At 50.8% G+C, this 15,673-nt stretch overlaps 1 protein-coding gene across 1 annotated transcript in view; it reads left to right on the top strand.

The window, feature by feature from the left end:
- The window catches only part of LOC121276012 (V-type proton ATPase 116 kDa subunit a1-like), a 230,788-nt gene that overhangs the window by 105,144 nt on the left and 109,971 nt on the right, over positions 1–15,673 (top strand). The window contains exon 10 of the mRNA XM_041183957.1: positions 3,792–3,942. Coding sequence (XP_041039891.1) covers positions 3,792–3,942 — 151 coding nt within the window. The remainder of the gene's footprint in view (positions 1–3,791; positions 3,943–15,673) is intronic.

The raw sequence follows: 15,673 nt of genomic DNA, 5'->3' as shown, positions 1-15,673 counted from the left end.
ACTCACATCTGTTTATTTCCTTTATTGTGTGAAAAGACAGTACTTGTTCGGAGAATTTACTTCTATTACTTTGAAGATGACTTTCACTACTTCGAAGGTTTATGCATCTAATCATAACTTGCCATCTGGAATGTATGAGATTCAGCAGGGTGACTCTTAAGCTGTTTTTGTTTGGACCTCCATTAAGGATCAAGTTGACCAGCAGCAGCAACAGTACCTGAACCAGCCAGAAGAGCATCAGCAGGGGTGGGAGGAACCAGCAGCAGGAGGACCAACAGCAAGAAGACAAGCAGCAGGGGGACTAGCAGCAGGGGGCCAGCAGCAAGAGGACTAGCAGCAAGGAGACCAGCAGCAGGGAGAGCAACAGCAGGGAGAGCAACAGCAAAGAAACTAACAGCAGGGGGCCCAGCAGCACGGAAGACCAGCAGCAGGGAGAGCAACAGCAGGGGGACCAGCAGCAAGAGACTAGCAGCAGGGGGACCAGCGGCAGGCAGAGCAATAGCAGGGGACCAGCAGCAAGGAATCTAGCAGCAGGTGTACCAGCGGCAGGGAGAGCAACAGCAGGGGACCAGCAGCCAGGAGACTAGCAGCAAGGAGACTAGCAGCAGGGGGACCAGCAGCAGGGGGAGCAACAGCAGGGGGACCAGCAGCAAGGAGACTAGCAGCAGGGGGACCAGCAGCAGGGAGGACCAGCAGCAGGGGGACCAGCGGCAGGGAGGACCAGCAGCAGGGGGAGCAACAGCAAGGTGACCAGCAGCTGTACCAGCAGGGGTAGCAGCAGCTTTCTCCTCACAGTTCTACTGCTCCAAAAGAAAGATGGAATGAGCACAGAAGTGCAGCTTACTAGTGGCAATATTCACAACAAAGGGTGTACAGGCAGAGGATCAGCTTTTTCGATATGCCTTAACAGCAGTGCTTCAGGAGACTCAGGGTCTTGCATCCTGTTATGACAGACATTTGTAATCTGTTGTATGAAGACCTACTGCCAAGTGGACCTGATGGCCGTGCTTTATCAATAAGGTTGTCAAAGTGACCACCGCTCACCACATCGTTGCCTCTGACTCCTTCTAGGAATCTAAAAGAGACATTTTTAGGATTTTGCAGTTGGCTACCACAAATTCCTCATAAAGATGACCAATGCCATGTTTGCTTGGGAAAGCAATTGTATACATTTCACTCCCAATGATGCCAATCAGACTGAATGGTTGCCACACATGTGACAATCAAGGCATTCATTAATCAACAAAAAGTGTTTGTGAACCTTAAGGACTTACATTCTATCAATGTAGAACTGATGCTGAACCACAAAAAGATGAATGTGCAGCTGTGCACAAGATTCACAGACAGCTGCCATGATGCCTTTGTCCTGTGGCAGTCCGTCCTCTTTGAGGTCTTTACACCTCGGAATAAATTTACCAGCTGGCTGCTTGGAGACAAGACTACCCTCTTAAAATTAGACTAATGACATCTGTGAGGAATCCAAGCAATGAGATCTAATAACACTACAATCAAAACCATATGACAATGAGATGTGTCATTGAGCAGGCGATCAACACATTAATGGTGTACTTCAGGTGCCTCAACAGTTCTAGAGGCAGATTTCAATATGCATCATCCAGGGTGTCAAGAATTATCATTTTGTGCTACACTCTGCACAACATAGCACAGCAGTGAGGACTGGATCTTCAGAAGGAGCAAAGGACAGATCCAAGGATGCCCTCATAATGGCGAGATTCAATTAGGTTGCACCCATGCATCCATCTGGCAGCCACATATTAATCCCAACTCTTCCCCCAACATAAAACAGTCTTCCAATCAGCAAAGCATCCCTTTCACACATATCCATTGCTCAGCTTTAAGTCCTGTCTTACCATTTATCAAAGTGAAAAGACCACTTGCTAGGTAGCAAGCAAAAATGGCCAGATATGAAACAAATAACATTTATGTGGCTCATAAATTAAATAGGAACTTACAAATCTAACATTGTGTAACACAATCATGTGCAAACCCTTGTGCACCTGCAAATCTTTTCCTTTTCCTGCTACTTCTATGTGGTACAATCTTATGACTGCAGAGGCAGACTGCTCAGTTCCTTGCTCTTACTGCTAAGATACTCTTTTCTGACTTCCTTTGTGTTTTCATGGGTATGAAAACCTCACCAAAGACTGATCCATTTACAGCTGTGGGGGCAGACTCATCTACTGGGACAAGAGGCAGTTTATGGGACACTGATGGAAGGGTGGGGAGTGCAACAGATGACAAGTGGAAATATTTTCAACGGAGTACCCATTTGAATGTCCCTTTTCACAATCTTCCCTCTCATGGCTCACCCGAACTTCGCTAAAAGTTTAGGGTTTCATCAATCCTATTTTGGGTGGCATTCAGAGTGTGAACGATGCTCCATGTGGGTGGCTACTCTTTCCATGGACAAAGACATCATCTCAAAAGCCTACAGCATTAAGCCACCCATGTTTCTGTCAGCTGTTCCACTCTCTCTGCAGGCATGCACAGAGCAGCAAAAAGCTTGCCAGTACATCACACATTCTTTGCTGCTGTTGCTGCAAAAGTCTCCTCTTTATCAACAGCACCCCCAAGGTTCAGCATCTGCATCCAGCTGTGCAGAGCATGAAGCATCCTGCTGTCTTTGACACAGACACTCCATTGCTGCCCCTGTGTCCACCATCTGCTCCTTCTCACTGGTGATGTGTGAGTCACCAGGTAAAATCCTAACTCTATATCTCAGCGAAGTGTGAGTATCTGAGCTGATGTGTGGCCTGCACAAATCCTGTGATGGTACAGTCTCAGAATTTGTGACCTCTGAGCAGTCCTCATCATCTTGTACCAGGATGTTTGATATCCCTGTGGGAGATTGAAGGCATGAATTACAACTGTTAAGGCCAGAATATTTTAACTGATCATTATGCATAGGATCATATTTCACTTGCTGCTGACATTAAATTAGCATGAGCGTTGTATACCATGTAGTTGTCTGATATTTAATTCTGTCATCAGGTAGCTGGGGGGCCCCCAGCATCCCATCTCCATGGCTAGCCCTACCAAGAATCCATTCATCTCCTGTGCCTCCTCCTCTCCTGCTGTCAGCATCAAAATGGATGGAGGGCCAATTCCAGTTCTCCGCCTTCACCTTCCTGCTGTTCTGTGCTCTTTTCTCCTCCAAAGATGGGAAGATGAAACCCATGAGTGAGAGTAAAGCAATGTGTTGAAAGGATGAATGGACAGCTTTTGTTGAGGGTGGCTGTGAGGGAAAGTTGATGAGGGTGAGTATCAATGGTGGATGGACAAGTGGGGATGTGAAGATGTGCTTTTACAGAGGGCAATGCGAAGTATGTTGGTGTAAGAAATGGTGTTCAGATTGACTCATGCGAGTCATCATGCCCACTCATGGCAGGAAACCAGGAATTGAGACGCAAATGCAATTGTTGCACTAAAAACCACTGATAGATGCACAGCACTTACCTCCAGGTTTCCCGCATGTTACCACCAAGTCATCACCCCACCGCCACCTCGCCCTGCCCTCATGCTCCCAGCATGTCATCTGTTAGCATATGTTATTTTTGTTTGATGAGTATCCTTCCCCAGCCACATTGTTGTGAGTCAGACAATTTCAGACAATACACAAGTTCTTTCAAACCTAAGTATTAGCAACATTTAATCAAAAAGCATGCTAAATTCATATTGTAACAGAGGAATGCTACATTCAATCGCATTTATATTCAAGACATTAGTATGGTTTATTGACAGTACCAGGGGCATTTTTTCTGTTAATCTAGGTCCAGAACGGTTCCACCATGCCTCCTATTTTGAACAGAATAGAGACAAAACAAACTCCTCCAACCTTCAACAAGACAAACACATTTACTGCTGGATTTCAGAACATTGTTGATGCATATGGTGTAGGAAACTATAGAGAAGTCAATCCAGGTAAAGTTTTTGATATTTCTGCTTTTGTTTAGCTATTTGATCCATTTAATCCACTTGTGTTTTATCATAAGTCAAACCTGTTGCATATGAGTTAATGGCAGTCCAGTTTGAAATAACCAAGTGTTTAAATCCAATTAAACACTGCAGGTGCTGGAATTTCTATTCAAGGTTACACTTTAGCTGTCATCTTCTTGTAAGTAAACTACTGCACACAATATAAAGCTGTCACCTGCTATAGTCCAATCCACTGTCCATCAGTCCGTCAGTTTAATCTCCAGCCCTGAAGATTGGTGTCAACCTGATGTGACAACTATTATTTCCTAACTGAAGAGACGTTAATCCCTCATTTTTTGAATAATGCTGGTCTCTAACATCATTGATTCAAAGCTGTACTTACCCCCAACCTGCTCCCTGGGTAGTGTGTCTTTTGGGTATCATCTGATTATGCAATATCTCTGAACTGCTCCATTTATTTGCAATAACAGTGTCATCTAAGATTTCTCTGAAATAAATACAGGTCTTTAAAATTATAAATAGGTTGGACAGAGTGTTGTGGAGAAATTTCCACCTGTGAGAAATTTAAAACAAGAGGTCATTATTATAGGATAATTACTAATATATCCAAAATGGAAATAAGGAAAAACATATTTACTCAGAGAATGGTTAGAATATGGAACTGGCTACCACAGGAAGTGGTTGGGAAAAAAGTTTAAATGCTTTCAAAGGAAAAATAGATAGTAGATGAGAGATAGGGGAATAGGAATTTTCAGTGAAAGGCTGAGATAGGGTAGGTAAAATGGGAAGAGACATGTGTAGAGTAGAAACACCTGCACAAGCTAGTTGAGCCAAATGGAGGTTTGTGTGCTGTGCATTCTATGCAATTCTAAGTAAAGAACAACAGAGGGTGAATGGGGTAGATATCGGGCGGAATCGTCCCAGATTTGCATTGAGTGTGGTAGTGACCGTGAAAAAGTCGATTTACCTGCTGGCCACAATGGCAGGTTTTCACACCATATCGTCCCCTTCCAGGCACATCCCATTTCATTAATAATGCATTCACAGGAAACATGCCAGATCGCTGGCAGGGTGGCCTCTGATTCACCTGCCCTCCCGTCACCTCAGGCTTTCAATAATCTGGGCGTCATATTTAAAGGGCGTCTCTGCACTCTCTAAAGGATCGAAAGCTGCTGGAAAGTCATGGCTGCCGAAGGGAGGAAACATGCTGCCCTCAAATTTAGCAGCACCTCCCTCGTGTGCCTACTGGACAGAGTGGACGCCCGCCATGAAGTCATCTACCCTTACTCTGGGTGAAGATCAGCAAGTAAGGTGACCAAATCAGCATGGGAGGCAGTGGCAGTGGTGGTCAGCACCAACGCCCTGCAAAAGAGGAAAGCAACCCAGTGCTGAAAGAGGATGAATGATCTTCCCCATTCCGGCAGGGTAAGTCATTCTTCTCATCACTCTCAACTCAAACACTCACAAACCCATTAGATATCCCTCACTCACTGCCAGTTCAAGGGACATCATCATTCACTCTCTCACACACACCTTCATATGCCCTGTGAATTATGTTGTCATCCCGTCCTTGGCATGACTCACCACCCACACATGCCAGGCATCCTTATCATCTGGCCTGGCAGGCTTCCTGCTGACACTCTCTCCATCTGTATTCATGCAGAAAAAGTTGACACACAACAAAGTGGAAAGGTTGCAGACTGGTGAAGGAATGGCCGACATCAAGTCCTCACAGACTTTGAAAATAAAATCATCCACCTGGACAGTGAAGATCTGGACCGTTCCTGTGCTGACAGAGAGGTGCTCAATCAAGTGGGGATCCAGCAGTGCAACATCCGTCAGACAACCATGCTGTGAGTGAATTCCCCTGTTCCGCAGTCCCCTCCCATGCACTAATTATCTCTCCTTGCCTTCGCAGGCATATCTGGGAAGCAGCCAATGGAATCCATGAGCCAGGTCCTTGACTCAAGCCCCGAAGACACCTCAGAAGGAAAAGCAGATTACACCCTAACTGAAGACATGTCACACTGCTCACCCACACCCTCCACCTGCGCAGAGACACACACATCAGTGGGACCTAGTTCTAGGGTTGCCTCAAGGTCACAATCTGGTGAGCACATTGCACTGTCTGATCCACAGCAGGTGGAGGCAGGGACTTCCCAGGTTTCCGGCAATAGACGGCTGGAGACCAGAAATCTGCTGAGTCCAAGTCAGATAACAAGCTCTGGACTCGATCATGTCACAGTTGCTGAAGCTGTAAAGGCAAGGTCAGGATGTCAACTGCACTCCTCAGGTTGCAAAGCACAATGGAGGAGTCCATACACCTTAGTCTGAGGTAATAGCACCAGTATTTCAATCCACTGAGGTCAATGCTGGTTGGATGGTGGCAGCCATAGACACCTTGGTCCAGGACATTAGTCCTGCACTGCGGTGTGGGCTGAACTCCATCTCTGATGGCCTCCAACATTGTGCTTGCAAGAGGGGTGCAGGGCAGCTCAATCTCATTCCAGTTACCCCATCTCAAGGAGTCAGCCAGGGGCCATCAGGCACACAAAGGGAGATGGACCAGCAGATGTAAGCCTCAGGGCCATCCACCCAGGTGGCTCTAGTATCCAGCCCATCCGACTCCCTCTTCCTGTGAACTCAGCAGCTCCAGCTCCACAGGCCGAGGAGAGCACCACTGCCACCCAGCAGCATCTTGAAAGCAAGCCGGGGCCCTCCAGGTCTTACCCACCAGACACCCACCAAGATCATCACAGTCAGCAAGCTGCCTCCACCTCCACTGTAGATGCCAGGGGAGCACCAAGATATAGTGGCATGGTTAGGAAGGTTAAGAAGATGTAACTCTTTTGAGTCAACCAATTAAACTAAGGGATAAAGCAAACACAGCCCCTAAGTCAGGTCAGCTGTAAAACCAAGGACAAAGTTTAAAGGAAACTTACAAACATTAAACCAAATTGTGGTTAAAGGGCTCGATAAAACACCCCAGTCCCCGGGGTGCCCACCGAGCAAGGAAGGCCTCGAGAGTGCCAGCAGACACCACGTACTCCCTCTCTAGGGACACCTGGCCGCGAACGTAGTCGCGGAAGAGGGACAAACAATCGGGCGGGATGACCCGCTCGATCGCCCGCTGCCTGGACTTGTTAATGGCCAACTTGGCCAGGCCCAGGAGCAGGTTCACAAGGAGGTCCTCCTCCTTCCCGGCGTCCGTAGATCAGGAACGTGGGGCTGAAGTGCAAACAAAACATTAATAAAAGGTTTTTCAAGTAACTGAAAAGTGAGTGCAGTCTACCACACCCTATATAGACATGGTCCACGGACCCCACAAGACCACAAAAAGGGCAGGTGTCCTGGGAGTCCGTGAACCTACACATTCTACTGTTGTAGGGGACTGCTGCGTGCAACACCCTCCAACCTAGGTCCCCGATGGAAAGGGGGAGGACACCTCCATAGAGGGCCTCCCAACGGAGACCTCTGCCGCCGGACGGCAACAAGGCACGCCAGGGCATGTCCGGGCGGCGGGCGAGGGCGAGAAAATGAAAAGTGTGTAGCAGCAGTCCATACAGAAAACTTCTCCGCGCCATGCCAAATGACACGGAGGGCATGTCCCCAAGGCAGCTTATATTGCGGGGCACCAGCACTCAAGGGAGGGCTCAGGGCTTGGGGCCAATACGGAATTCCATCCGAACAGGGGAACATTCAGGCGGAAGACTACCGTGCACCTGGGCCACCTCAAGACCTAAAATTACGTCCGGTCCGAGCATGACCATCCTTAGGTCTTGGATGGCATCGGCCGTGAGCCGGACACACACAGACGCACGACGCGCCAACTCCCGCGGGAGCATCCAGCCCACTCCTCCACCACCCAGCACATTCGCAATCCTGGTCACCCCGGCAGCCACAGCCTTCCTTTTCACCAGCCACTGAAAAGGACGGAGGGGCGGATTCCTGTGCAGCGACTCTCTGACGATACCCTCAACTCATGATGGGGGAGAGCTGCGTCACGAGGTGACCACGTTACAGACTTTGATCAGGTCCTGGTAAAAGACGGGCAATGCCTGTGAGGAGCCACCGAGGCCCCTCTGCTCTATAAACAGGAGCTGCACGTCATAATTCAGGCTGTGCACCTGGCAGAAGAAATATGTCGTCAGGGCAAACCATCTCGGAGGGGTCTCAACATAAAGGTATCGATGCAGGGTCTGAAGGCGGAAAGTCGCCACCTGTGTGCGTAGGCACACTGGCGCCTGACCGCCCTCCCTAAGCGGGAGACTCAGAACCTCAGCAGCGACCCAGTGCAATCTTTTGTCCCAGAAGAAGTCGACAAGCATTCTCTGGATTTTTTGCGACAAAGTCCGGGGAAGGGGTCAAAGTGACCAGCCAGTACCACAACATGGCGGCGATCAGCTGGTTTATGACCAGCACTCAACCCCGGTAAGACAGCACTCGGAGCAGTCCTGTCCAGCGCCGCAGGCGAGCGGTGACTTTCGTCTCCAGTTCCTGCCAATTCGCCAGCCAGGATTCCTCAGCAGGGCAGAGATGGACCCCCAGGTAGAGGATGCTGGTCCTGCTCCAGCTGAAAGGCCTGAGCTCTTTGGGTAGGGGATCCATCTGCCACGGGCTGACCAGGAGCCCAGAACATTTATCCCAGTTGATCCTGGCAGAAGAAGTGGAAGAGTAGACCTCCTGGCACTCGCGCATCCTCCGCAGGTCAGCCAGGTCACTAAACATAAGCAGCACGTCATTGGCGTAAGCCGAAAGAACCACCCCAATGCCCGGCCCGCGCAGAACCAATCCCGACAACCTCCTCCGCAGGAGGCGCAGGAAAGGCTCCACGCAAATAGAATACAACTGGCCAGACAGGGGGCAGCCTGACGTACCCATCTCCCAAAGCAAAGGGGCGCTGTAAGGGACCTGTTAACCTTAACAAGACACTCTGTGGCAGTGTACAGAAGTCGGATCTGGGCGACAAAGTGCGTCCCGAACCCGAATGCTTCCGAGTAAATATTTGTGATCCACCCTGTCAAATGCCTTCTCCTGATCAAGGGACAGGAAGGCGCTCGACAGACCAGCCCTCTGGGAATGGTGGATGATGTCCCAGACCAGATGGATGTTATCAAATATAGTTCGGTCCGGGACAGTATAAGACTGGTCAGGGTGGATCATATGGTCCAGCATGGTGCCAAGCTGAGAAGACATGGCTCTTGCAAAGTTTTTAAGTCCATGCTGAGGAGGGAGTCTGGGCGCCAGTTTTTAAGGAGGCGGAGATCCCCCTTCTTCGGCAGCAGGGCAATCACGGCCCTGCGCAACGAAAGGGGCATCTCCCCTGTAGCAATACTCTCCCCCAGGACCCCCGCGAAGTCGCCCCCCAGGACATCCCAGAACGCCCTGAAGAACTCCACGGTCAGCCCGTCCAGTCCCGGGGATTTGCCCCTTGAGAGACCATCGAGGGTGCCGGTCAGCTCCCCCAGACTTATAGGGGACTCAAGCTTTCCGGTGCCCTCCGGGCTGACCTGCGGCAGGTCCTCCCACAAAACTCTGCAAGCGTCCTCGCTGGACAGATCCGGAGAGAATAGGGCAGTATAATAGTCTCTGGCAATGGCCCTGATGCCCTCCAGATCCGAGACAAGGGATCCATCGTCAGCCAGCAGGGTAAGAAGCGGCTGATGGACCCCGTGCCTTTTTCCCAGCGTGTAGAAGGGGGAGCCACGGTCCAGGTCCTTGAGGAACCGTGACCTTACAAACGTGCCCCGAGACCCATCGAGTTACAGGTCCTGCAGCGCGCCCTTCATCTCGTCGTACACCGACCACAGGGCCAGGTCAGTATCAGGCTGACGGAGACGTGCCTCCAGGTCACTCACCTCCTCCTCCAACTCCTCGACCCTGGATTTCCGCCTCTTTGTCAACCCCTTCGCATACTCCTGACAGAAAACGCGGATGTGAGTCTTGCCGGCGTCCCTCAAGGAGAGGAAGCCTCCCCGCTTCCTTCTCCAGCCGGCCCAGAAACGACGAAGCGAGTCCAGGAACCGCTCGTCCTCCAGCAACAGGTTGTTAAAGTGCCAGTACGCAGACCCCGTCCGAGTGGAGAACGAAGCAAGCTCCGCCCACACCAAACGGTGGTCCGTGCACGGCACTTGCTGCACAGAAGCCGACGGAATGCAGGACACGTACACCTTCGAAATGTAAAGACGGTCAAGTCTGGATGCTCCAACTCCAGGTGACACAAAGATGAAAACACTGGAATCAGGATGGAGATTTCGCCAGACGTCCACCAAGACGAAGGACCTGACCAGGTCCCGTAACTTACACACACCTGGCGTGCGGTGCTGGGTACTGTGACGGTCCCGGGCTTCGAGGGTGCAATTAAAATCCCCTCCAAGGAAGCGCCGCGCCCCCCCAGGCACAGAGTAAGGTGCAGCAACCGGCCTGGCACCGGCTCCTTGACCCCCTAAATCTCTGGCTGAAAATGCGGCGCCAACAAGATAACCACCCCGCCAGAATTGGAGGCTAGGTGACTCATGTAGACCCCCCCTCACCACTCCAGGAGCCACGTAGCTTTGTATGGGTTTCCTGCAGGAAGCACAACACATACTTCCCGTCCCTGAGAACCGAGAAGTTCTGGAACCTGCGCTATGCGTCCCTGCTGCCATGGATGTTGAGGCTGGCTATAGTTGTCTTCATTGTCAAAAGTACGTGCAACCATCACCTTAAGTAAAAGAAGGAGAGGACTTTTAATCCTTGCTCTCCTTCAGGAGCCCAGCGAGAAACATATGGACCCTCCGCCGAGCGTTCCTGTCCAACTCGGGAGCCTTGAGAGCCTCGCAAGTGGACCAGAACACCAGCAGAAAAGAATGCCACCGGTCCAAGGCCAACTGTACCCTGTCTCGGCGACCACGATTACTCGCTAAAAAGTCCAGGAGTTCCCGTGGGGAAAGTCAGCGGAGGGCACCAGGTACTCACCACCGAAACTCCGTCCTCCAGGTCGTCGCCTCCAGTTTCCAACCCCTCCCCCACATTGAGTACGAGGGCTGGTCCGGAGCTGCCAGTCGGCTCCACCTCCACCTCGATCCCACCCCCAGGATCAAGGCCAGAGGGGTCCTCTCTGGTCTCCACTAATGGTTCTTGTCAGAGGGCGGCGGCATCTCGGATACCCACTCTCCTCCCGGCACTGGGTCATCCAGGGAGCTCAGGAGAAGCTCCTGCCCTAACACTAGGACGCTCAGTGCTAAATTTTGGGAGGGAGCGGAAAGGCCTTCTTCGGCACTGCCACCCAATGACCCAGTTAATTTTAAAATTTGGGGATGCTGCAGGCCCCGATGGGCCAGAGGATACCTCGGGGGTATTAAGTGTGTCCAAGATGGGCACCCCCACAAGGGAGATGCCCTCAGCGACCCCCGAGGGGCCCTGCTCAGGGGACTGCAGGAAGTCGGGGGTGGGGGGGGGTGGTGGGAATAGGTGTGGGGGTAGGTGCTTGGGTTTCCCCAGAGGGCAGATCCAGATTTTATTAGGCAGAGACACCACCACCTCTTCATCGGTGGAGGGGACACACCCAACATCTAAAGCCTGGGAGTCGCCCTCCCCCTCCTCTTCCTCCTCCAAGGAGTGACTTCTCTTTCGGGATAGGCTGGGGGCTAGGAAGACCTCCATCTGCGAGGCCCCCTCCACCTCGTCCAGCCTTCCTGGACGCCCCACCCTCTGGGGTTTGGGATGTTCTACAGGCTCGGGGTCATGAGTCTCGCCCCCGCCGGCCCCGGGAATCCGCGCAGGGACGACACCAGGCCCAGCACATGGCGCCTCTGTGTCCACGGGCCCAGGAGCACACGGGGAGGCGACGCCGGGGCCGGATGTTAATATTTCCCCCGAGCCAGTGTCTGCAGGGGTTTGGGGATCCTGTGGAGTATGGGGGCTTTGTCTCAGTGGCCGCCCCCGGGTTGCAGGTCTTCCTCCACGCCTTCTTACAGCGCGGGGGCTCTCCCCCCACCTCACCTGCAGACGAGATGGCAGTGGCTGCCGGCGACGCTTCCCCTTGCGGGGAGGGAGATGGACTAGTGGCGGGGGGAGGAGGGGCGGTGCCAGCCGCGGCCGCTTGAATGGAATCGGCGGCCTTGGAGGCGGGGCAGTTCTTATTCAAATGCCCCACCTCCTTACAAGCATGGCACCACACGCCCTCTGCGGTCCAAAACACCCGGCAGGCGGTCCCCTCATAATTTGTTGAGAAGGCCCCCTCCAGGCACTCCTCCCAGGCCAAGCAGACGAATACTTGACGCCGGAAGAAGTACACATGGTGGAGGGCCACGTCCTTGAGGCCGAGCGGGATTGGCTCTATCCCCGATCTGACCTCCCCCAGTTTACAGAGGTGGGGGAGGAGGAGCTCACCGGATACAAAGGGTGGGACGTTCGAAATAATGATCCTCTGGGCTGTGCCAGAAAGGTCCTGCCCACAGTGTGTCCTTTTGGCAGGACGAGGTGCACCGCCCGCTCGGACCTCAAGAAATATATGGCCTTCCCAATGATCTTCGAGGCCGTGACTACGGCCGAAGGGCTGACGACCCCAGCCATTGCCTTTACGCAGGCCTCGATTGTCATGTCAGGGTGATCATAGCTCTTTACCCCCAGGGCCCTCATGTGGAGGCGGAATGGTGACAGGGCCACAGGAGCAGCAGGAGCTGCAGAAGCAGCCACACCCGCATAGGTCTTAGACAACACCGCCCCCACATTTGACCTTGAGAGCCCGGCCACAGGCGATGGTGAGCTGGCCTTTGGGCCTGAGTCACACCCACCCCGAGAAAGGTTGGCCATTATTTTTTGTTTGTTTTTTATTTATTTATATATATATATATATATATATATATATTTTAAATAAAGTTCCTCCTTGAGGAGGGGAAAGGGGGGGAAAGGAGGAAATAACCTCCCCCTCTGAGATGTTCAAAATAAGGGAGAGGAGAGGAGGCAGAGAGGGGTAGAGGACAGGGAGGCACAGGAGGGAAAGGGGAAAGTCTAGGTGGGTGTCTCTGGATGGAGGATGGACGTTGGGTGGGGGCCTCGATGATCTTCCGTTAGGGGGAGGGCCATGACTTCACCAGCCAACACTGGGAAGAGGCTGGGCGGGGGAGGGGTAGCAGCAAGATGTTTTTAATACAGGCACACACACCCCCTTTTTCTTCCCCAAGTCCTTTGGGCAGTCTTCTGCCCTCCCCCTACAAAACGTAGTCCTTATCAGCCCCCACCTGAACAAAATAGAAAGTCCAGACACCCACCTAGGATGTTATAAATCACAGTCCTGGCCTCCTGGCCTTCTGGCCTTCCTGTCCTGTAGCAGCAGCAACAGCAGCAGTTGTTCTTCCTCTCCCTCTCTCTCCTTCTCCTCTTTTGGCCCCTCCAAAAGAAGGCCCTCCAACTCCCCCAGGCAATGGAGGAGGATGGTGATGAGATGAAGCCAAGGGCACAGGAACAGCACATAGGAGACAGCAGGAGCAATAGCAGCACACAGCCTCCTCTCCTCACTCCCTAGATCCAACTGAGGCTACAATGAGTGCAACAAACTTGTTAAGAAGATGCAGTTGCACAGCCTGGGCACGTGTGTTAATCACTTGTACGTAATGTTCACTATTGTAAATACACTCCCAAGAATGTCTCCCTGCCTATGGCTCCATGTTCTTTAAGCAATGTTTGTGTCACGAAGATGTGGAGCAAAATGTGAAATTGTTCACTTTAGCAGGACGAATAAAAAAGCAGAGTATTACTTAAATGGAGAATGGCTGCAGAATTCCAAGGTGCAGAGGGATCTAGGTTCTAGTGCATGAGGCACAAAAAGTTAGTATGCAGGTACAGCAAGTAATTCAGAAGGCTAACAGTATGCTATCCTTTATTACGAGAGGAATTGAACATAAAAGTAAGGATGTTATACTTCAGTTATACAGGACATTGGTGAGACCACATTTCGAATATTGTATGCAGTTTTAGTCTTCTTATTTATAGAAAGATATAAATGTGTTAGAGGCAGTTTAGAACTACTAGATCGATAGCTGGAATGAGCAGGTTGCCTTATGAAAATAGGTTAGACAGACTGGGCTTGTTTCCACTGGAGTTTGGAAGAGTGGGGGGTGACTTGATTGAAGTATATAAGATTCTCAATGGTATTCACGGGGTGAACGTGGAAAGGCTGTTTCCTCTGGTGGGTGAGTCCAGAACTAGGGGGCACTGTTTTAAAATTAAGGGTTGCCCTTTAAGGACAGGAGAATTTTTTGCTCTCAGAGGGGTTGCGTGACTTTGGAACTCTGCCTCCAAAGGCAGTGGAGGTCGGGTCATTGAGTATTTTTAAGGCAGAGATAAATAGATTCTTGTTAGCCAAGGAATCAAAGGCTATCAGGGATGGATGAGAATGTGGAATCAAAACACAAACAGATCAGCCATGATCTTATTGAATGGCGGAGCAGGCTCGAGGTGCAGAATGGCCTAATTCTGCTCCTATTTTGTATCTGTGTATGTTCGTAAGGTTGCGAAAAGTAGCATTGGCTGGATCATTTTTGCAATAACTGATGCCACCAACTATTAAAAGAACTTTGGAACAGAAACACTGATGCCATGCAGCTTTTTTGGGGTTTTCAAGCTATGGCCCAAGACTGGGTCTCACCAGGAGCACTCCTAACTGGGATGTTGAGACACCTAAGGCTAGGAATTCCCTTGTATGGTGCTGCCTCCAGAGGTACAACAAAAACCTGATGCCACTTTTGTCATGTACCCTTTGCCACCAGCCATTTCCTACTTGGCATTGCATCAGGAGAAAGACATACCCGGATGCATCCCCTGCCTATTCTGGAAAGTATTGAATTGGCACTTTCCTAACAGCACACAGACCATCTAGTTGATGTGAAACCCATTTTCCCAATTTGGATCATGCCGGTCCTGTGTACATAGTCATTCACCATTCTTTATAGATCCAGTATGTTGCTGTAAAAAGATGGGACCTGACGTAGCGCTCCTTAAAGGACCAGCGCTCAAATTCCAGGTAAGGTCATTATTGACAACTTTTCTGTTGCAAAGTGCCTGGAGATACTCTGGAAATTTTCTGAAGGTCTTTTGTGTTGAGCTTGATTTGCTGTAGTATGTTGCTGCATCCTCACAGGCAGGGTGAGAAGTAGACCTGTCCACACAAAGGCCACAACAAATAGGGAAGACAGCAGTAGCAGTGCCTCTGGGTCTACAGCACAATAGAGAGATGAAGCAGAGGCTGTGGTTGAGGACAAGCTCTGCACCATGCCTCTGGCAAGTTACAGCTGATCTCCTTGTCCTTGACAGTGGCAGGAGGTTGTCTGGCAGAGCAGCCAATGCACCCAGTGTCTCAGTTTGCATGACATAGGATATGCAGCACAGAAACAGGCCATTGAGCCCAACTAGTCCATGCCAGTGTCTACACTCCACTCAAGCCTCATCCCATTTTCTCTCATCTAAATCTACCATCAGAACCCTCTATTCACTTCTCCAACAAATGCTTATCCAGCTTCCCCTTAAATGCATCTGTGCTATTTGCTTCAACCACTCCCTGTGGTACTGAATTCCACATCCTTACCACTCTGTGGGTAAAGAAGTTTCCTCTGAATTCCCTACTGAATTTCTTGGCGCTTATCTTATATTGATAGTCACTGCTTTTGCTCTTCCCCACGAGAGGAAACATTCTCTCTATATCCACTCTATCAATACCTTTCATAATTTTAAAGAC

This window comes from Carcharodon carcharias, chromosome 3, assembly GCF_017639515.1.
Source record: "Carcharodon carcharias isolate sCarCar2 chromosome 3, sCarCar2.pri, whole genome shotgun sequence".
NCBI classification, from domain to species: domain Eukaryota; kingdom Metazoa; phylum Chordata; class Chondrichthyes; order Lamniformes; family Lamnidae; genus Carcharodon; species Carcharodon carcharias.
This window is presented reverse-complemented; position numbering and strand designations above follow the sequence as displayed.